General features: G+C 60.4%; 3 protein-coding genes across 4 annotated transcripts in view; 1 reads left to right on the plus strand and 2 right to left on the minus strand.

Annotated features, from left to right (window-relative positions):
• Positions 1-1,081, minus strand: part of MAST3 (microtubule associated serine/threonine kinase 3) — a 27,216-nt gene extending 26,135 nt beyond the window's left edge. The window contains exon 1 of the mRNA XM_010562304.1: positions 1,037-1,081. Coding sequence (XP_010560606.1) covers positions 1,037-1,081 — 45 coding nt within the window. The remainder of the gene's footprint in view (positions 1-1,036) is intronic.
• Positions 1,082-1,184: 103 nt separating this feature from the next.
• IL12RB1 (interleukin 12 receptor, beta 1) lies at positions 1,185-5,680 on the plus strand. The gene is made up of 15 exons (XM_010562305.1): positions 1,185-1,440; positions 1,801-1,915; positions 2,080-2,249; positions 2,322-2,473; positions 2,992-3,028; positions 3,193-3,303; positions 3,387-3,469; positions 3,551-3,776; positions 3,867-4,037; positions 4,130-4,231; positions 4,343-4,492; positions 4,595-4,738; positions 4,883-4,979; positions 5,076-5,157; positions 5,261-5,680. Exons 1-15 carry the CDS (start codon positions 1,185-1,187, stop codon positions 5,678-5,680), a joined length of 2,316 nt encoding a protein of 771 aa, XP_010560607.1.
• Positions 5,681-15,538: 9,858 nt separating this feature from the next.
• The window catches only part of ARRDC2 (arrestin domain containing 2), a 10,577-nt gene continuing 5,206 nt past the window's right edge, over positions 15,539-20,909 (minus strand). Inside the window, exons 1-8 of one of the 2 annotated variants that reach the window (XM_010562172.1) lie at positions 20,552-20,837; positions 19,237-19,303; positions 18,934-19,081; positions 18,491-18,593; positions 17,938-18,194; positions 17,427-17,586; positions 16,989-17,140; positions 15,539-16,898 (exon numbers count right to left, since the gene is read on the minus strand). In XM_010562172.1, coding sequence (XP_010560474.1) covers positions 16,845-16,898; positions 16,989-17,140; positions 17,427-17,586; positions 17,938-18,194; positions 18,491-18,593; positions 18,934-19,081; positions 19,237-19,303; positions 20,552-20,828 — 1,218 coding nt within the window. In that variant the 5' untranslated portion in view covers positions 20,829-20,837 and the 3' untranslated portion in view covers positions 15,539-16,844. Of the gene's footprint in view, positions 16,899-16,988; positions 17,141-17,426; positions 17,587-17,937; positions 18,195-18,490; positions 18,594-18,933; positions 19,082-19,236; positions 19,304-20,551; positions 20,838-20,909 lie in introns of those variants that run through there. The other variant, XM_010562173.1, reaches the window with a different exon arrangement.

Genomic DNA, 20,909 nt, shown 5'->3' on the forward strand with positions numbered 1-20,909 from the left:
TGGTACAGCCCAGCATGGCAGAGTCTGCCATGACACAGCACAGCACAGAGCTAGAACAGCCTGGCACAGCATGGCACGGCACGGGATGGCCTGGGGCTGACAGCACAGCACAGGGCTGGCACAGTCTGCCTGGCTCGGTACAACCTGGCATGGCACGGCCTGGGGCTGGCACAGCAGGGCACAGGGTGGGAACAGGCCCCTGGCTCGGTGTGGCCCAGCCCCAGGTCTGTCCTGTGGCTGGCATGGCACAGCACGGTCCTTATGGCCTGGCGCAGCCCAGCACTGCCCAGTACAGTCCAGCATGGCATGGCACAGCCCAGTCTGGCATGGCATGGTCCAGCATGGCCCAGCCTGGCATGACATGGTACAGCGTGGCCTGGCCCAGTTTAGCATGGCACGGCCCAGTCCTGCTGTATGTCGCGACATGGCAAAGCCCGGCACGGCTCAGTTTGGCACGGCATGGCACAGCTTGGCGTGTCCCCCCACCCCGGGCGGGCAAGAGAGGGCACACAGCGAGGCAGGAGAGCAGGAGATGCCAGGAGACCCTCTGTGCCCCCACCCTGGCCATGCCAGCGGCAACAGGACGGAGGGGTCCCGGCAGCGCCGTCCTGGTGCAGGAACGCTCCCACCACCGCTGCCCTCTGGCCCCGAGCAAAAGCCACACAAGGGGACACTTTCTGCGGGAACAAGGGGACTCTGTGCGTGGCCCTCGGTGCCACCCGGCTCCACCGTCCCGGGGTCACGCGGCTGCCGACGTTCCAGTGACACCGCGCTCTCCTGCCTCACTGGGGCTTTGTTCGCCGCCGCAGGGGACAAGTTGTGCCCGGGATGGGCACAGGAGCCTGGTTTCGGCGAGAGCCACGCGCACACGCGGCCGCACAAACGCGCACGCACGCTGCCCAAAAACCCGAACGACCCCAACCTTTGAGCAGCCGTGGGAGACTTTACCCAGTTACGGGCAGGGGATCCAAAACGTGCTGTGAAGTTAGCAAAAAAAAAAAAAAGCCAAAAACCCTAAGACATCTCTTTCGCTTACCTTGCGCTTCTCGCCGGGCCAGAGCACGCGATGCGGCCGGGGCATGCGGTGCAGCCGGGGCAGGGTTTGGCCAAGTCCCAGCAGGCGTGCCAGCAGAAAAGGGGGATATTTTGTTTGCTTTCTCTTTTGGTTTTGGTAAAAGTGAGGCATGCATTCACGCCTCACGCTCTGCCCTGCCTGGGAACAGCCACCCTTCGGCAAGCTTTTAGCAGAAGAGGAAACGCCGGGTGTGGGGAGCTGCGCCGAGCGCCGGGGCTGCCACCGAGCTGGGGGGGGGCACCCACTGGGTGCCGGGGAAGTGGGCAGCCAGGAAGGGCAGCAGAGCCCCGGATCCGGCGTGGGACATCCCAGGTGGCCAATGCTGGGGTGGCTGCTGGCAGCGCTGGCGGCGCTGGCGCGGGGTGGTAAGTGCTCCTGCGGCGACGGGAGATGAGAGATAACTTCAGAAGACTTTCAATAAACGATTTTGGGGGTGATAAGGCCCAGGGAGCTGTTGCTGTGATGGCGATGCTCGCTCAAAATGACAGGGATGGGGTAAAGCCCGGTGAATCCCTGCCGGGGCGAGCAGCGCCGGCCAGCACCGCATCCCCAGGGAGGAGGGAAATGGTGTTTTTTGGGTGAGAATCACCCGCATGGCTGCTCCCATCCCCCGGGCGAGCAACACGGTGATCGGGCGACAGCTACGCCGCTGCTCCATCTTGGCCTTGCCCGACCTGCCGGGGTTTGGGGTGCAGCAGCCCCCCATCCGTTGCCCTCTCCCGCAGGCACCGCCACGGCCCCCGGCTTCTCCTGCTGGAAGCAATGTGGCTCCCGCCGGTTCCTCTGCTCCTGGCCACCCCACGGCCCCGCCGGCAACACCTCCTACCTCCTGACGCTCTGGTGAGTCGGGCACCGTGGCGGGGATGAGCACCACGTCCTGGGGAACCCACGGGATGCGTCCTGAGCGGGACACGTGGGGACGTGCGCCCTCCGCATCCCAAACCCATCCGGATGGCGAGCGTTGCTCCATCCGGATCCGACCTTGCACCCGCTCCCCGCCCCAGCTACACGACGCCCAGGCTGTGCCAGCGGTTTGAGGCGGGCGCGAGGACGACGTACACCCTGAACCACCACCACGTCTACGTCCTCACCAACGCCACGGCCTGGGTGGAGGCGCGCTGGGGGGACCACGTCCACAGGACCCCCAATCTCACACTGTACCTCAACGAGGCCGGTAAGTGCCGGCGGGGCAAGGCTGGGCGCCAGCACCGGCGCCGATAACGGCGAGACCACCTCGTCTTTCCAGTCAAGCTGGATCCGCCCCCCGCCGGGATGCCCTTCAACAAAACCGGTGGCCGGCTGCGGCTGCGGGTGCCGTGGCTGCCGTGTCACCGTGGGGGCCAGCCGTTGCAGTGGGAGGCTCGCTTCCAGAGGATGGGCGACCGCGGCTGGAAGCAGGTAAAAATGCCGTTTGCCAGAGCCGGCGGTGACCGAAAGGATGGTCAGTAGTGTCGTGGCAGCCCGGGGAGCGCGGGGGCTTGGTGACGCCAGTGTCCCCTCCCCAAACCCATCCATGTCCCATCTGTTTCGTGGCGTTATCGGCTCTTCCCCGTCCTCCCGGCCACAGGATCCTGCTGCCGCCCTTTAACAGGATCAGGCCGCGATTCACGGGGATTACACAGGCAAAACCCTGGATTATACTAATGATGACGATGGATGAAATCTGGATGCTTGTCCCCAGCGAAACCCCCCGCAGCCAGGGATCCCCCCCACCCCTCTCGATTACTGCCAGGGGTGTCCCAGGGCCAAATCCGTGGTACCCTGGCCAAGGGGACCGTCCTGGCCACCATGTCCCCTGCACCCCATTTGGCTCTCCCAGCCCCTGGGATGTTTGGGGGACACAGGGCAGCGTCTCATGTCCCAGTAGCATACTGGTTTTACTGGCTGGGTGCCTCTGTCCCCGGTTCTCTCCGCAGGTGACATGCGAGACGGTGACGGATGAGGATGACTCAGGTTGGTTTAGCCTGTGGGGATGCGGGGGATGAGCATCTCCTGGGGGTGCCCCCGGGTCCTGGCAGGGGGGCTTTGCCCTGCACTCCCCCCCAGCACCCCATGATGGCCAAAAGCTGGGTGAAAGGGGGTGTCACCCCCCGCCTGACCCTGCCACCCCGCTCCAGTGACCTGCACCCTCGGGCAGGATGGCGCCTTCAAGGTCCAGCTCCGGCACAAGCTCCCCCACTGGAGCAGCTACTGGAGCAACTGGAGCAGCTCCATCTTCGTTCCCGAGGGTGAGGAAGAGGAGGGGAGGCGGGTGGGATCCCAACAGCTCCCGAAAATGCCAACAGCCCAGCCGGGCTCATTCCTTTTGCAGAAATCCTGGCGAGTCCAGTACTGAGCTACCAGCTGGGAAAACTGGGGAGAGACGGGCAGAGGGTGCTGAGCCTCGGCTGGCAGGTACGGCGGCATCCCCCGGGGACCCTCCTGGGTGTCCCCCCACCATTTCATCCCCCGAGCCGTCCCTTCTCCCTCCCCCAGCGAGCCCCCAAGGAGCAAGGGAATGTCACCTACACCCTGCGCGCCTTCATGCCGGCGTGCCACTGCGCCGAGCCGGCCAAGAATGACACCGTGGTGCTGGGGACGGAGGTGACAGCGCACAACTTCACCCTCTCCGGGGCCGAGTATGAAATCCTACTGACGGCGGCCAACGCTGCCGGGCCAGGGCCAGCGCGGCAGCTCCGTGTGCCGGCAGAGCAGCGTGCAGGTATCTGCCCAGCAGATGGACCGAGCTCCCCGGCAGCCTCGAGGGTGTTATTTTCCCAACCATCCCTCACACGCCCCTGTTTCATCCCAGATCTCGGCTTCAAGGACGTCAGCGTGGCCGGCAGCACCGTGTCGGTGCGGTGGGAAGTACAAAGCCCCGACTTTGTCTACTGCTTCGAGCAGCAGCCGCTGCCAGGAACCCCGAAACAGGGTGTTTGCATCCAACGGGATTTCCCTGCCAAGAGCATCCACACGGAGAGAGGCAAGGGAGCGCCCTGAGCCCCTGTCCTGTCCCCTTCACCTGGGGCTGGAGCCTGGCGGAGATTTAACCGGCTTCCCCGGTTCCTGCCCCAGGAGCACTGGAAGCACCGGTGTGTTACCGCCTCGCTGTGCACAGCCGGGACCCGGCACGGGGCTGGTCCACCTTCGTCCTGGAGCACCGCTATGCCGGCAACAGTACGTATGGAAACACGGAGCATCTGCGCCCGGTTTAACCGCAAAAAGGGGGATTCCTGAAATGCTCCCTCTTTTTTTTTTTTTTTTGCACCCCCTCACCATCACATGCAGCCTCATTGGCCTTGCCCATCCGCATCAACACCAGCACCGGGGATGCCACTGCCGTCATCCTCTGGTGGACCCCGTCCCCCCGTGCCGCCTGTCCTGGGGTGCTGGCCAAGTATCTCATCTGCCACGCGGCCGAGGGGGACAACGTGACCTGTGAGTGGGACCCCCCCCCATCCCCGTGGGGCAGGAGGAGGGGGCTGCCTTTAACCTGCAGGCAGCTGCCGGACTATTGCCTGCTCGTTGTCGTTTGCCCAGACGGCGAAGCGAACACCACGGCATCGCACTACACCCTCCAAAACCTACGGCCCGGCACAGCCTACAGGGTGGGCGTTTGGGAGGTGACGGCAGAGAGCGGGGGGACCTGCCGTCCTTGGTGGCACTTCCAGACCAAGGCACTGGGTAATGGCTTGGAGACCCCATCCCCTCCCCGGTCCCTGTGGGGTGCTCTCTGTGGGGTGCTCACCCTCATCCCAGAACAGCTCCCGTGTCCCACACGGGGTGCTGGGGACTGAAATGCCACCACCCAGCCGTGCCCGTCCCCAGGTCCTCAAGGAGCAGCATGGAGATCCAACCTGAAGTACCTGGGCATCTCGCTCACTCTCCCCGCCGTGGCCACCATCTACCAGCTGAGCAAAAAGAGGTGACGCCAGCACCCTCACCCCCACCCTGCTCTGGCCGCCCCCCCCTCTAACCTTCCCCATCATCCACCCCCTCACCAACCACCCCCCCTCCCCAGGGCTCGCCGCCTCCTCTTCCCACCCCTGCCCAAACCCGTGGGCAGCAAAGCCATCCAGTTCTCCACCAGCGAAATGAGCCAGGTGAGATGCAAGGTGCAGGAGGGGCCGGATCCTGCACCCCGGCAGGTACCCGTGCCCGGTCCCGGCATGGGACCTTCCCACCCCAAACGCATCCGACCCTTAGGGCCAGCCCCGGCCAACCTTCCTGGAGCCCTCGGAGAGATTCAGCCCGGCTGAGCTGCTGCTACTGGAGCCAAATCCCGGCAAGAAGACCACCGACACCGGCACACGGCCTGGCACGCCGCAGCCCGGCCCCGTGGCCGACAAACTGGCAGTGTTGTGCCCGCTGGGCTGCGAGAAGGAGCTGCCATTTACCTACCGCAGGCAGGAGGTGCTGAGCCCGGAGGGATTTCTGCCGCCTGGCAGCACCAGCTGCACCGGCTACCCACCGGGCGAGGAGGAGGATGAAGAGGAGGAGGAAGAGGATGGAAGGCGGGGGCTGCGCCAACCGCCGGTCCCCATCGCCCTGCTCATCTCCGACAAACCCATCATCATCAGGGACGAGGAAGGATGGGACCCATCGCTGGAGAAGTTGGTGCTGTAGCCAACACCAGGCTGGGGCAGAGGGGATGGATGGCAGGAGGGGGGGGTCCCACGGGATGCCGAGCACCCACGTGGGATGCCGAGCACCCACCCCGTGGGTTCATGGTCGCACCGGCACTTTCAGAGGGTTTTCTGGTTTCCAGGACACAGAAGGCGATGCCTCCGGATACAGTGCTGCGTAGGGCCAGGATCTGGCCACGCACTTCCCAGCCTCAACCTTTCACTGACGATAAATAACGAGGGAAGGTGGTTGCAGAATCCCGACGGGGCTGAGGGTTATTTCCTTGGCCGGATCGGGAGGAGAGGCAGAGCTTCATCCCGGCCGGCTGCCTCCTGCTCTCCTGCCGCAGCTGGGGGCAGCATCACCCCGGCAGGATGGGGGCACAAACAGCCTCAGCACCAAACACCACAAAATACTGGCAAAAAATGGGGGAAAAAAAATAAAAATGGGCAAAAATGAAAAACGTGCAAAAAATTTTAAAAAGTGCAAAACTAAAATATTTGCAAAAAATTAAAAAGATGCACAAATAAAAAATAAACGCAAAGACAAAAAAATTTAAAATAAATGCACGAAGCAGCAGGGCTGAGATGGCTTCCCTTGCCTGACCAGGCAGATTACAGCAAGGATTTAGAGTCGAGACCAATCCACGGCGCTGCGGAGGATGCAGCCAGGCAGCGGGGCTGGGACTGGGGGTGACCCGGGACAGGCAGGGCCCCCCCCAGCACCCCCGGTGTGGGGCCGTGCCGCCGCCTCGGGCTTTATCTGGGGCAGAACCGGAGATGCTGCTGAAGATGAAGAGTGGTTTGTGGTTTTGTCTGCCCTGCGCGCAGGGGCCGGAGGTGTCAGCGTTCACTTGCTGAGAGTGCAAAAAATAAAAAGGAAAAAAAAAAAAAAAATATATAAATGGGGTTAGTAGCACGGGGAAGTCCGGGGAAAGGCTGTGCCAGCGCAGTCGCGGTGCCTCCGCCGCAGCCGCCGGCGTATGGCTGGGCCCCGTTGCTGCTGCTTTTAGCCCCAGTCGTGTTTTGCAAGGGATTTCACCAAAACGACGCTTGCAGCACCGGCACGCACAGGCGGAAACCACGCCGATGCCGACTGGAGATAATGCCCCGGGGGGGGGGGGGAGCACGACCGGGGCATCACATGGCTGCGTTTTGGCACGTTCCCCCCACGCGACCTCCACCAACTGTGGGTGGGTTGGGATTTATGGCCTTTCCCAACGCTCCGGGAATGGTCGCAATGGTGTCATTCCCATGGCTGGGGGTCCCGGCTGGTTGTGCGCACGCAGGACACCCCACCGCCGTGCCCACCGCCGTCGTGCCCACCGGTGTCCGGCACCGCACGGCCAGGGCGTCTCGGCTGCCGGCGGAGCCACGAGGTGGCACCAGCCCCGCGTCCCCACGGTGCTTCCCCACCTCCCGGCAGAGCAAATCCATCTTTCCCTCCCCGCCACGCCGCCAGGCATCACCCCACGGGCCCCTGCGTCGCCGGCAGCCTCCCTCCTTGCTCTCCGACACCCCAAATCCCTTGGGGATGGGCTGAAAGCCGGCCATCCGGCATCCTCCTGGCCCCAGAAACCCAGCCAGAGAGATCAGATTTAAGGATTTTTTTACTGAGATTTGGGCGATGCCGCGTTTGCCGTCGGAGCGCACTGGGCCAGCCACGTGCGGAGGAAGTATTCGGTTACCGGCTCGGCATGAGCGCGCGCTTGGGTTTCAGTGCCGGCCCTTGTTTACAGCCTGTTTTTGGGGCCGGAGCGGCGAAGGAAGAAACGCTGGCGTCACGGCTCAGCACGGTTGGGCGGCAGCGGTAAACACATTGCCCGGCTCGGGGCCAGCGCCGCCACCAGTTAATCATTCTTGTCCATGGAAGAAGTTCATGCCGGGACAGCCGGTCCCGACTGCTGCATTAAAAACACCCCAGGGAGGGGAGGGGGGGGGATTGGAGACACCCCCCATCGCCCCAGTGGGGTCACCTCCTGCGGATCCATCCCACCCGTGGTGCCGCTCATGTCCCCCCCCGATGCCTTTGGGGATGGCCCCATCCCCACCGGCAACCCCATGCATCCTTTCCCACACGTGTCCCGAGTTGGCCGGTGCTCTGCTGGGAACACTGTGCCACGCAGAGCCCGCAGGCAACGTGCCGGGGAAAACTAATTAAGTCAGCCTTGCCAATTAGTGCAAGCGACTGGCTCAGGACTTTTCTAATTAGTTTAAATTTCACAGGACTGTTTTCCAAATGAGTCTCCGGGAACCGCTCTCAGCCCAGCGACCCAAGGACAGCTGCTGGGCCAGCTTTCGCAGCCAGGACGTGACCTTCCCGGCTCCTCCGTCCAGCTCCGACCCCGTCCAGGATCCAGACGTGCCGCAGGCCATCGGTTACACCCGGTTACACCACCACTCACAGCCTGAGAACGGGCAACTCATTACACCGAGTGAGGGACTCCTTCTAGGACAGCTCTGGGGTAAGCAGCAAAAAACCATCGCAACGGTGAAAAAAAAAAAAAAAAATACTCAGCCCAGGGCAGGGGGATGGCAGAAGCGCGGCCGGATCGGCATCGATCCCAAAGGTACCCTGAGCCATGGGGTCCCCCCTCAGCTTTGGGGTCTTCCCGGGTGAGCAGAGCGGAGCAGCCCAGCCATCTCCATGCACATCCCCCAACACCTTTACAAGAAGCTAATTTAAGACCCGCTGCCTTTTATTTTTAGGGGCTATCTGATTATGTCCCACAATGCCTTTTTATATTGCCTGATAGGCTGACTATTTCCGTACAGCTGTTTACACCCGCCGGTGCCAGTGCTGCCCAAATGCCGGGGGTGAAGGTGCCATTTGCTGGGGCCAGCGCTGAGCATCCCTCCTCCTATTCCCTCCCTATTCCCACAGGGTCCTGGCGACGTGTCCCCAAAAGCAAAGGGCACCACGGACACACACGGGTGGATTTACCCCCCCCCCACTGCCTCTGCTTGCTCTTGCTAAGCAGAAAATTCAGTGCTGCATCCCAAGAAAGCACGCAGTGCAGCCAGCCGGAGCTGCGGAAAGATGCTCGGAGCCTGGGGATTTGCTTTGGGCTCCCTGATTTTGGGGGATACAAGCTCACTAGCACAGGAGGAAAACCATAAAATAGCCAGAGGGCTTTGCTGTGGCCCCAGCAACATCAGCTCTTGGGGGGTCCAAGCCCCCAGGGAAGGTGAGGTCCATCCCTGAGGGTCCAGGCTGGGATTTTGCTCCCGGATTGAGGAGTTTAACCTGTTTCTCAGCCTCGGGGAAACACAGCCCTGCAGAACAACAGCCTGATTTTAGCACAGGCAGCTGAGAAGTTTACAACCCTGCAACCCCTTCCCTTGTCTGCTCTTCTCGCAGCCCCTTCCCTCCTCCATCCGTCCCTCTTGCAGCCCCTTCCCTCGTCTGTCTGTCCCTCTCGCAGCCCTTTCTCCCTCCCCGAGCCTCAGCCCAGAGAAGATCCGATGCCAGCGAGGTGGTTGAGCCCAGCCCGACCACAAGCCGTGGCAGGGAGGAGGATTATTTACCGGGCAAAAAGCCACCGCTGCCACCACCTACACAATGCCACCGCTCCCGGGGGGATTAGGTGACCATTCAGGAGCTGCTTTGACTTAATCTCTAAGCAAACAAACTGATCCCTAGGATATTTTATTATTATTATTATTATTTTATTCTTTAAGCAGAATTTAAGGGCTGTATCGCACTCATCACTCCCCTGCCCCCAGCCTTGCCAAACCCCCATGGCCGAGATGCCCTGCAGATCCTCAGTGTAGAAAAACCTCTGCAGCTGGGGAATTTTTGTTTTTCCTCCCTGAGAAAAGCTTTTGGAGTTCTTCCCCTCCAAAAAAACGCCCCAAGCATCACTGGCACAGGCATCCCAGCTGTGCCCGTGCAGCGAGGAAGGGGCTGCAGGGACCACAGCTGGACAGTCGGCCACAGCTGGACAGACGGCCGCTGGCCACAGCTGAGTTCGGCTTGTTTTGAAAGTCAGGGGTATTTCAGCGCCGGCATTTCGCAACCATACGGGTGTCACAACAACAACAACTGCAGTTCTACTTTGCAAACAGGGTCCGCGGCCACCCAGCACCCCCGGCTCTTTCCTGCTCGCGTCCAGCTGAGCTCGCTTTGCTGCAACAACTTCACCCGGGAGAGTGTTATTTCCAAACCCAAGAATGGAAAATGACTTGAAGCAGCATCAAAATTGAGTATTTAATGTTTTTTTTTACCCACTGAGAGGGGCTCGGAGCTGCCCCATCCCCTGTGGGGCTGCACTGGATGCTCAGATCCCTGCAAAAATCCCACCAGGATGCTGTGTGCCCCAGCACACGAGCTGGGAGAAGCGGTTAGAAACCATCTTCTCCCTCTGCCATGCGAGAAACGCCTGGGTGATGGCAGGAAATATTTTCTTTCTGCAGTTTTAATGTTTTCGGATGGCTGCTCTCAGGGCTGGCAGCCCCAGGGGCAGCTCAGCCTCTGGCACGGCCGAAGCTTTCCAGGCTTTGGCAGCAGCCTGGTACAGCAAAGCCACAGCTATTGACTTATTATTTTTTTTTTCCAACCAGAACGTTATAATGATAATAAAAGAAATCCTAAAACAAGAGTGTCGGGAGCCAGGCGGCTGCCTCCACGCGCTTCCCCGGCTATCGGGTGATCTGGAAGGAAAGGACGCGGCGCCCTTATCGGCACACACGCATTCCCCTGCCCGCTTGGCAGCGGAGCCGTCCAGAGGTTTGCAGCGTAAACATATTTTGCTCAAGTGGGCAGCCGGGGGTTGAGCTAAGGATAGCTGGCTTGGTAGGAACCAGAGAACCCCCCAAAAATCCCATTTTTGCAGCAAATCCCCATCTGTGCATGCAGGGAAAGGGCTGATCCCGGAGCGAGCAACCAGCTGAGCTTTGCGGCAATAAACACAGGACCAAGAGCAATAGCCCCCCCCCCCCCCACCTTAAATCTGCTCTCCTGGTGTTTACTAGCTCTTTGCAAGCAGATTGACTTTCCCTCATTTTTTCACATACAAAACCGCCGGGAAAGCGGAGCGAACCGGCTTGGGGCCCCCCAGGACTGTTTAGTGGAGCCCCAGCCACCTCCAACCGGCTGGGACCCCCCAGGCTATCGCTGTCTCCATCGCAGTGCCGGGATACGGTGGCATTTACACAGCTGCTTAACAGAAAAATCCCTTTCCCTGCTTCATATAAATCCTTGCATTTAAAAGTAATTGGGTGCAGGCTTGCTAACGAGGTTGGTAAATGGGGAGGGGGTTTAATTGCAAGCTCCTGGTGATGTACGGGTGTCTATGCAAGCTGGCTCGGAGCCTTCTTTGCCTCTAAACTGGGTTTGGCTCAAGGTTTTTTTTTCTGAAACCAGATCAAAACTGCTGCTTCTTGCAGGGGTGGGGGGAAAAGGGGAAGAAAAAAGGAGCATGACCCTATTTGTGGAGATTTTGAGATTGGGGAGCAGATGGGGATGACCGGAGCCATAGGGTTTGCCAGGGTTGCCCCATTCAGGAGCTGCCCTGGGAGCGGGGTGAGATGGTGGGGGACGGGGAGCAGCAGGGGTGACAGCCCCCCCAGTCCTTGCCTTTCGGCAGGGGACGGCTGTGTCCCCACCGGCACGCTCACGTCCTCCCTGGTGCCAGATTCCCCGCGCGAGCAAGGTTTTAGTCACAGGGAGATGCGGTGGTCGGGGCACGGGATGCCGCCGCGCCGCGTTCCCCCGAGACGTGGCAGGGGACAGGCACCGCGCACAGGACGGAGTTTTCCGCGTGATTTGCGAAGCAGCGGCCGGGAGCGACGGCAAACGCGGTCACTGTGGGGAGCGATGCTGGGAGCAAAGTCCCATCGTGCCACGTCCCTGGTACAGGGCACGTCCGTGTGACCCGTAAATCCCAGCCCGTGCCGGCGTGGGAGCCGTGCTGTGGCCCCAAGCCGGGCCAGCACCGTCCCCACGGGCCCTGTTTGTGTGCCAACACATCACGCGCTGCCGTCCGATGACTCGGGAGGGGGATTTTTTTAGTGTTGTTGTTTTTTTGAAGAAAGCCAAAATATTTGCGTCCGCATGGGGATGGCTCTGGGTCCCGGTAGGAGCGGGGACACCCAGCTCGGTGGGGAGGGTCCCTGCTGGCAGCCGGCACCGGCAGCTCCATCCTCCCGCGCAGTCTCTGCTGTTTATACATAGACATGTTTGTGCGCGGCGCCCGGCTCCTTCCTTGCTCCCAAACAACTGGATAAAAGTCAAAATGTCATAAAAAATTTTCCATTGCCCAAGGGAGGGAGCGGTGACCGCGTGAGAGGCCGGGCAGCCTCACAGCGAGGGACCCCAAACGGGGGAGGTCAGTCCCGCCAAAACAAGAGGTTGGGTTTGATATAGTGAATAAAGGTGGTGGTTTGCTCCCGGCAGCCTGTGGCATCAGCTGGCCCTGTGGCAAACCCGGCACCGGTAGCGCCCACCACTGCCATCGGGGCTTGTGGGGCATCTCGGTGACCACCGTGATGCCCGTTCGCACCGCCACGATGCTGCCAGGGACAGGACACATGGCACATGAAACGTGTCCATCCAGCTGCTCCAGACCCTGATTTTTGGCATAAACCGACCCTGGTTTCTCTGCAGTCTCCCCTGCGCCTGGAAGAGCTCGCTGCCTGCACCGGCTCCGTCACTGCTCTGGGAAAAAGCTGCGATTCCTGTTGAGCCGGCGTGGAAAGCCCCAGCACGGGGATGCGGGGACTTTGCCTGCGGTTTCCGTGGGTGGGAGCAGCTCCAGCAAACAGGCGGCTGAGTCAGCAGGCGGAGGACGGCCGCGATGCCGCCCTGGCATGTCAGGGTGCACGGCTGCTTCCCGGCGCCCCGGCAGAGCTCTGGCACTGCCACGTGAAGGGGGACCCTGGCAATGCTGCCAGGGTTAAGCTGTGCCATTTGCAGCCCTGGTACTTTTGCAGTGCTGGAGGTTGAAGCAAAACCAAAGCAGGGGACTGAATGTGTGTCCCTGAGGTGCTCCAGGACCTCCTGGCACAGCATGAGTCCTGTAATCTGGGGACAAGCAGGTCCCCATGCTCCTGAGCACCAATCGGCACCGACTTTCTGCTCCCCGGCGTGTGACCGTCCTGTCGGCTGCAAAGATGCTGAATCTGGATGGTGCATTGACCCTGTCCCCAGCACGGGGACTGAGCGGGGCATCCCCATTTGGGCAAAAATCCAGATTTATCATGGCTGACCACCCCTCCTGCAAAAAGACCAGCCCTTGCTGCCCCCATGGTGGGTGTTCTAGGGCGAGCTGCACCCTGCGGGGCTCAGCCCAGCTGGGATGGGGGAAGGCGGCTCTTGTTTTGGGAGCTGGACCGGTGCCCGGGCCAGGAGGCAGCAGCCGTGCAGCTAATCCCTGGCCCTTGCAAGGCTGCGCCGGCGCCGGCACATTCTGTCCCTGCCAGCGCCGGGACGGCCACGAGCTTCGTGTGTCACCCTCCCCACAGCATGGCCGCTCTGACTGACCCCACACACACCACTGACCCTCCACCAGAGGACAACAGCCTTGAGCGAAGACCACCGTTCCGCTGTGCCGGGACTGAGCATCCACCGGAGACAGGGAGAGCTGGGGGAGAAGGAGCAGCCCCCTGCAATGTGCTGCTGCCCCTGCTCTGAGCTGCAATGGGGGGGGTCCTGGCACCCCAGCACCCCAGTGCCTGGAGTAGAGAGGTCCCACACGTTTTTGGGACTGAAGGGCAAAAAGGAAAAGAGAGAGAGGTCGAGTGGGGTGGGAGTGGGGGTGTGTGTGCGCGTTTCCATGCCCCTCAGAAGGAGCAGATTTTGCTGGGTGGTCTGGGAAGCATTTTCCAACACGCGGAGCCAAGAGCTATAAATACTCCCAGCACTGTAATTGCGTAACACATCTCCTGCCCGGCTTCGGGTCTCCGTGCCGTGGCCGGCATCACCGCACGTGGCTGTCCGGGTTCAGCAGACCCCCAGGGAGACCCCACGTGCCCCAAATCCCCCCCCGTGCCAATAAACAGGAGAACAGCTCGGGCTGTTCAGTAAGGACTTTGGAGCCGGGGAAGATAAACAGCAGAAGGTTGGTGGGAGCACTGGCAGCACTACCAGTGGTTGCAAAAGCACTGTCCGGGGGGGGGGGGTGTCTGGGTCTCACCCCCGGCTCCAAATATCCAGACAAGGTATTTTTAGCCCCCTCTGGGATTCAGGAGCACAGCCCTTTGCTGGCAAGAGACCCAGACCGGCTGTGCCCCCCCTGCCTCGCTGCACTACTGTCCGGCTTTACGAGGAAGAAACCTGGAGGCATTTGCAAGAATTCGTGCTGGAAAGATCCCTCCCATGTGGGGACTGGGAGCGGTGCCCACCAGCGTTGGAATCCCCAGGCTGGCATAGCGTGTCCCGTGGCTGTCACCCTCCCGGCGTGACGTGCTTTCCCAGAAAAGTACAGTGGGATGGACGGGGTGCTCGGCCGCTCGCCTCCCCCTCTGGCTTTGGGAATAAGCAGCCCCTTGTGCAGCTGGGGCAGATGATCAGGGTCTGACCAGCGGCCCCCGGCCATCTCTGCCGCTCGGCGTTTGCCGGCGTAGAATGGCTCCCTTGTGCCGTGCCGCGGCGGAGGTTGGCTGCATGCTGGCCCCCTGGGGTGGGGGGGCTGATCACAGGGTTTCCTTCGGAGGCATCTTTAACCGGGGGGGGTGCAGCGGATCTGTGGTTCATGCCCTCTCTGATGCCACCGAAAAAGCCCCAGTGTGGCTAAACCGTGAAGCCACGCAGCACCGGCCGCTGCTACCACGAGCAGTGGATCCGGGCACGCATCTTCCCGAACCAGGATGCAAACAAATTCACTGCGAGGCCGGTTAATCCTCTTCCGAGGAAGATTACTCAGTGTGGCTGGGGATGCCAAAGAAAAATCAGATTTGAATAAAGGTTGCACGAGCACCGGGTTCTTGCAGGCAAACGCGGGGACGAGTTATCTCGCTGGGCTGCGGCCAAGCGCCTGGCCCACCACAGAAGCACGTGCTCCGACAGAGCCGCAGCGCTGAGCAGCTCAGCAAACAACAACAAAAAAAAAGAGCAGGGGGGAGGGAAAAAAAAAAAATCACATTCCAGTGGCAATATTTTTAAACAGCACAGTCTGTGGAAGACATAACTTAAGCCCTGACTCAAGCCTTGCTTTGCCCGTGCCAAGATTTGCTGTGCTCAGCAGAGATGTGGAGCACAGAAATGCTGTTAAAAACCCAAATCCCAACCTAAGGAAGCAGGTGAAGGAGCCTCCCTGCTCTTCCTGCACGGCAGCAGCCATTCGCAGCCGGCACAGCGTGAGGCTGATCCCAACCCTTCTTGAGAATGACCAAGCCACTGCGGGAGCGTCCCGGTTCCCGGTTGGACCTGCCGGGTCCCTGCCAGGCATGTCTGTCCTCCGATAGCCCAGACACAAATAGGAAGCGAGCGTGGAAAAATACAACAGGATCGCTTGCAGCCCTGCTAAATCGGTGACGGGAAAAGGGCCAAACCTGTATGGAGGTGGAGGAGCCAGAGGCACGGCATGGAGCACTGCTCCCGGCACTCACTGGGGGAGCCTGACATCCAGGCAGGGCAGCAGGGCTCCGAGCACAGGGGATCAATCCAGTTAATCCCAGTGTAGAGTGAGATCTGGGCACAGGGTGGAGCTGGGTGCCCGCAGGGCGATGAAGCGAGGGGAGGGATCACTCCTGCTCGCCAGCCACATGAGCTGCATGGCTCCAGGCAATGGGAAGGAGAAAGAGAGCAACAGAAAAATATCCAAGCAACATCTGGGTTTAAAGAATTTATTTCAAACAAAAATTCCCCAACAAGAAGTCGTACAAAAAGAATAGAGACAAGAGTGGTCATTATAAAAGTGTTCACAGATACAAAAAAAAAAAAAATCATCTGAGCAATCCCCAGCGAGCAGAGCGCGGCCCCAGCACAGAGGCTAAGGCACGCTTGGCTTTGGTTGTGCGTGGGGAAGCGAGCAGCCTCGCAGGCAGGATTGTCTCAGTGAGGGAATGCAAAGGTCCTCAGCACCCAAACTCTGCTCAGGTCATGCCGGAGTGAGCGGGGTCAGCTCCTGGCACCTATGCTCGAGCGGTCCTTGCTACAACACCCGGCTCACCGGTTCCCACACTGGTGGGCACAGGTTGCTGCTGTGTCCTCACCGCGCCAGGGCCACCGACCCCTCTCCGGGCACAGGATCAAGCCTGTCCTGAGCAGGACTTTTGGCCCTGAAGGACTCATTTCAGCTCCACATCTCCCATCAGCTTTTGTGGCTGCCACCAGTCTCGGACTGGGCTTCCTTCTCATCTCCTTGGCCACCAGGGAGATGCCAGAGCCACACAGCTCCAGCACCCCCGTGGTGGTACGACCGCAGTCTGGGGGTCAGTTCCAGCCCCGTCACGGGGGAGGCATCAGCACGTTGTGCAGGTTTGGTGCTGACACACAGGAACCAGCCCTTCTGTTCTTGGTAAATGGCACCAAAACGCTGCCACAGATGGTAAATTCATCCCCCAAGTCCTCTGCCCTGGTAACAGCCCATGGAAGCCTTTACGGTTTTGGTAGACTAGCTCAAACCATTCTCCCTGCAGGCATCACCAGGCTCATGGCAAAGATTATCAGCAGCGGACAAAGTCTCTGCTTCATCTGGCCAGAAAAGGCCTTTCGCTTTGTTAGGGAACCGCAATCCTGGTGAGCTACTGCAGAAGAAGGGCTGCACCTGCATCACCACAGGACTCGAATCTGAGCAACATTAAAATATTTGCTAGTAATCCTGAGAAAAACCTCCAAGCTCCTGTTTTCCATGACAGGAGTTGCCAGAGCACGGCCACTGCAGGCAAGGGGAGAGCAAATATCCCTGCTTTGAACCCCCAAATCCTGGGGCAGTTATTAACCCTCCGCATCCTGCCCAACTATACACGGAGCCACTCCACGCCGCGGGGTCTCACACGTTCTCCTACCACGCACGAGTCCACAACACCACGCTTGATGTCGGTCCGTGGGACAGTCATGACAAGAGGAGTTGAGGGCAGTGAGCGGGGCTGGGGTCTCAGCGCTGCAGGAGCTCCGGTCTCACGGCCACCGCATACCCATTTCCAGACCGAAGTGCTGCAAGGGTGCAAGCTTTTCATCCCAAGGGATTGCCACGCTGTCAACAGCATCCGATGCGCTTCTCTCAACAGGTCATGCAGCGCGGACGGATGTTGTCTGAAGGGGGGTTTGGATCAATCTGCAAAACCAAGTTGAGAGTCAAAAACCTCGGCAGCGGGTACATCCCAGCCCCCTCCACCAGCCCTCCCAGCCCAGGGGGATTTGTTACCTCCGAATACAGCGGAGGTGGTCGGAAACGAAACTCCTGGATGTAGGCGAAGAAGGGACCTTCCAGGATGCCCCCAAGTTCGCTGCGGCACGGCGGAGCCAGGCTCTGCTCGGCCTCCGGGCTGGATACTACTGCCGAGTATTCAGGGGGAGCTGAAGAGAGGAGAGAACCATCAGGGAATAGGAAACACTCTCCATTAATGGGAGGCATGCAGGTAAAAGGGCTTCAAATCCACTCTTTTCCCAAACCCTCCCAGTTCCCTGGGAAAGGAACCCAGGAGATGCAGCACCCCAACCAAAAAATTAAGTAAAAAAGCAAAAGCTGGTCCTGGAGCAAGAGGCACGGTTGAGAACTTGCTCTGCCCCTCGCTCTCCAGAGCGGGTTGACCAGGGGGGTTTGCAGCACCGAGACAGATCCCGAGGAGAGGGAGACGCTCACCCTCCGGCTGCTCCGGGATGGTGCTCAGCCAGTCCAGGTTGACGCTGTACTGGCTACTGACGCTGGATGTGCGGCTCCCGAACGGATGCAGTGGGATCGTTCCGATGACGAGCGGCAGTTCAAGGAGCAGCTTGGATGTCCCAGGAATATCCACACAAACCTGCAGAGACAAGAGACAGCAGGGAAGCTTAGCTGTTGGTGTTCTCCCAGTCCGGAGGGACAGATATCTCCCCAGAGCACTGGCTCGAGCTGGCCAAGAGGGAATTCTTGCAGCAGGCTGCAAAGGGAGATGCAAATGCTCCTGCACGAGCCCTTGTGCTGTGCATGAGGGGCAACGGGGAGAGCATGCAACAGGGTAATGGGGAGAACCCAAGACCTCATACAAATCACCAGCCCCCAAATCTATTTCTGCACCGGCCCAAAGTGGGCACAATGAGCATGGTTCTGGTGAGAAGGGGAAGGCTCAATGCTGAGCGGAGCCGCCTGCAATGCTCCCCGCGAGGTCCCTCACCTTCAGGGAGTATTCCACCTGGATGATGCGGCACTGGAGGATGGACGGACCCACCGGTGGGATCTTCAGCGCCCGCCCGTGCCACACTTCCCGCTTCCCTGCTGCAATGGAGTCACCGACGATGCTGGTCACCACCGACTTCTTCTGCTTCTTGGTGCCTCGAGCGATGAAGGTCTGAGTCTGGATGATGGCCGCCTTGGGCACCACTGCTCGGCTTGTGCAGTTGTCGATCTCGGCAAAGATAGGGATGACCTCACCTACCAAAACAGATGCACACGTTGGAGGAAGGGAGATGGAGCTGGGTCCTGCCTCAAGGAATTCCTGCATAGGATCACCAAGAGTTGGTCACGCTATCTGGCACTGTAGGCACAAGGTTTAATCTAGCAGAAGCCTGTCCCGAGGAGGCTGCCCACATCAGGTGCACACACTGAAGCTCTCTGACTGATTTCGTGCCAAAAGTCAAGAGCCCGGCTCACGGTGACCCCAAAGCCCCTCCCGCTGGGGTCTACCCCAGGGCCCGCAGAGGTTCAAGGGCACCAGCACATCGTCTCACCGGGGGTGTAGCCTTTTCGGTCAATCTTGGCAGTCACAGAAACCTGGCCACGATTGCAGTACCAGGCACGAGCAAGTTTCTCCTTAGCACCTGCCTGGGGAGCCTGGAGAAAGGGAAATATTTAAGCTATTTAGTAAGAAAGGATGAAACTCAAAGCAACCACCTCCCTGGTGCTGAGAACCTGCCGGGGAGCATCAGCAACTTCTTAGGTATCTGATGCAAGACACTGTTGCAATGCCTTAAAGTTTCCAAGAACTAAGAGACTGCAGATGGCCTCTACCCAGTTCAGGTAATGCTGGAGGGAACAAGTTACAGGGGGGCTAATATTCCCTCTGGATATCAGGCCAGCATTGTAATGCCAGAGGGGAGCCAGACACCTTCCCCATGGGCTTCCTGGGAAGTTTTGGATGCCACAGCCCCAAGAGGGAGCAGGGGGAGCTCACCAGCAGCGCAGGCGTGTTGATGTCGATGGGTTCAATCACAGTGAACTCCTTCTTCACTTTCTTCACTGTTGACCAGGGTCTGTGCAGTTTGGCTTTCACCCAGTAGCGGATGCTGCCGTGCTTTCCCTCGAAGGAGGTAGCCAGGGTCCTGTGTGTAAGCAACGAGCAATTTAGAATGGCTTTGCTGAAAGAATCTCATTTCTGAGGTGCCCTGTCCCCCCTCCCAGGACCTGTGTCACGCACCAAGTGGCTCCTCACCCCCTTCGCATTAAGGCAACAACACCAACAAAAAAGTCAACTTACTCGGGGAGCTGGAAGGTGAAGGGGAACTCGTGCCTTCCTGCCTGCAGGACGGTGACCTCACCATTGTCTGTGGGCAAAACAGATTTAAGACTATTATCTCTCTCCTGCAGAACTTCCTCCCTCGGCAAATCAGTGGCGGAGACGTACAGTACACAGCAAAAGAACAGCACAACGGCACAGGAATATTTCTGCCAGGGTTTAACTGCAGCAGCACTACCACAGCTGTGACATGAGAGCCGGGCATGTCCTGTGGGTGCCGGGCACTGTCTGCTTTCCACGTGTCTCCAGGCACGCACAACGCAGGGGCACGTCCTCGGAGAGTTGGGCAGCTTCCCCAGGTGGGCTCACTTCATCCTGCAGCCAGCCTGCACTGTGGCTTCGGAGCGAGAGCCCAGAAGTGCCCGGCCAAGCCAGGAGCAGCTCGGGGGGCGGGGGGGGGGCTGCCAGCCAAGCCCCTTGTGCCCCCCAAGGTTTGCACCCCCATCCTGCCTGCATTGCACAGAGCAACTGGGGTTGGAAGGGACCTCTGGGGACCAGCCAGTCCAACCCCCCCACCCCGGCTCAAAGCAAGCTCCTGAACCTCCACAGGAGTTTTCCAACGTCGCTTCCCTGCCGGAGAGCACCCACAGCAAAAGGGGGAGTCTTGTGTGAAGCCAGTCCCTAACTGGGGTGCCCTGCAGAGCAGCAGGCTCTGGCTGCACACCCCAGGACCCCGGGGTACACTCAGCATTTGAGGCATCTGCAGAGGACCCATGCACCCTGTCCCCAGAGCGCCCAGACCCTAAGGCTCCCCACGCACCCAGATTTCAGCTGGTCGGGGTGTCGTGCACCCAGCAGCCGGGGTGTCCCAAGGCACCCAGATTTCAGCTGGTTGGGGCGTCGTGCACCCAGCAGCCGGGGTGTCCCAAGGCACCCAGATTTTAGCTGGTTGGGGTGTCCCAAGGCACCCAGATTTCAGCTGGCTGGGGTGTCCCAAGGCACCCAGCAGCCGGGGTGTCCCAAGGCACCCAGATTTTAGCTGGTTGGGGTGTCCCAAGGCACCCAGATTTCAGCTGGCTGGGGTGTCCCAAGGCACCCAGCAGCCGGGGTGTCCCAAGGCACCCAGATTTTAGCTGGTTGGGGTGTCATGCACCCAGCAGCCGGGGTGTCCCAAGGCACCCAGATTTCAGCCGGCTGGGGTGTCTGGAGCACCCAGCAGCACCCCAGGCTGCCCCACACCCCCCCGTTATTTCAGCCCGCGGGGGTCTCCGGTGCACCCCCGCTCTCGGAGCCGACCGGCACAGGGGAGCACCCCGCGGGTGGGTGTCTGCCGTACCTGGGGGTGCCAGCAACGTGTCGCGGTGGCTGAGAAACTCCACCTGGTCGCTGTAGCTCTGCGTGTAAGCGGTGCTGGAACCGGCGCTGCGAGACTCGGTCCAGTGAACGCGGGCGGCGCCCATCGCCCGTAGCCTCAGGGCTCCCAGCCGCGCAGCCGCCGCCAGTTCCAGCACCACGCGGCCCGAGACCGCTTGCCCGGGGCTAAAAGCCACCGGGTCGTCCCCTTCCGTCGCCTCCAGGACGATGAAGAACCGTTTAAGGCGGTCGAAGATCATGGCGAGCAGCCTTTCTTTTTTCCTCCCTACCGCCGCCGCCCACCGCCGCCGCGCTTTAAGTCCCCGGCGCGCCCCGGGGGC

This window comes from Haliaeetus leucocephalus, unplaced genomic scaffold, assembly GCF_000737465.1.
Source record: "Haliaeetus leucocephalus isolate CR32 unplaced genomic scaffold, Haliaeetus_leucocephalus-4.0 Scaffold157, whole genome shotgun sequence".
Taxonomy (NCBI): Eukaryota; Metazoa; Chordata; class Aves; order Accipitriformes; family Accipitridae; genus Haliaeetus; species Haliaeetus leucocephalus.

Excerpts from the sequence above, each read along its gene's own strand:
- IL12RB1 (XM_010562305.1), top strand. The coding sequence starts at position 1,185 with ATGCATTCACGCCTCACGCTCTGCCCTGCCTGGGAACAGCCACCCTTC. Across the intron at positions 4,038-4,129 it reads GAGCATCCACACGGAGAGAG|GAGCACTGGAAGCACCGGTG; the intron begins GCAAGGGAGCGC and ends TTCCTGCCCCAG. Across the intron at positions 5,158-5,260 it reads CCACCAGCGAAATGAGCCAG|GGCCAGCCCCGGCCAACCTT; the intron begins GTGAGATGCAAG and ends TCCGACCCTTAG.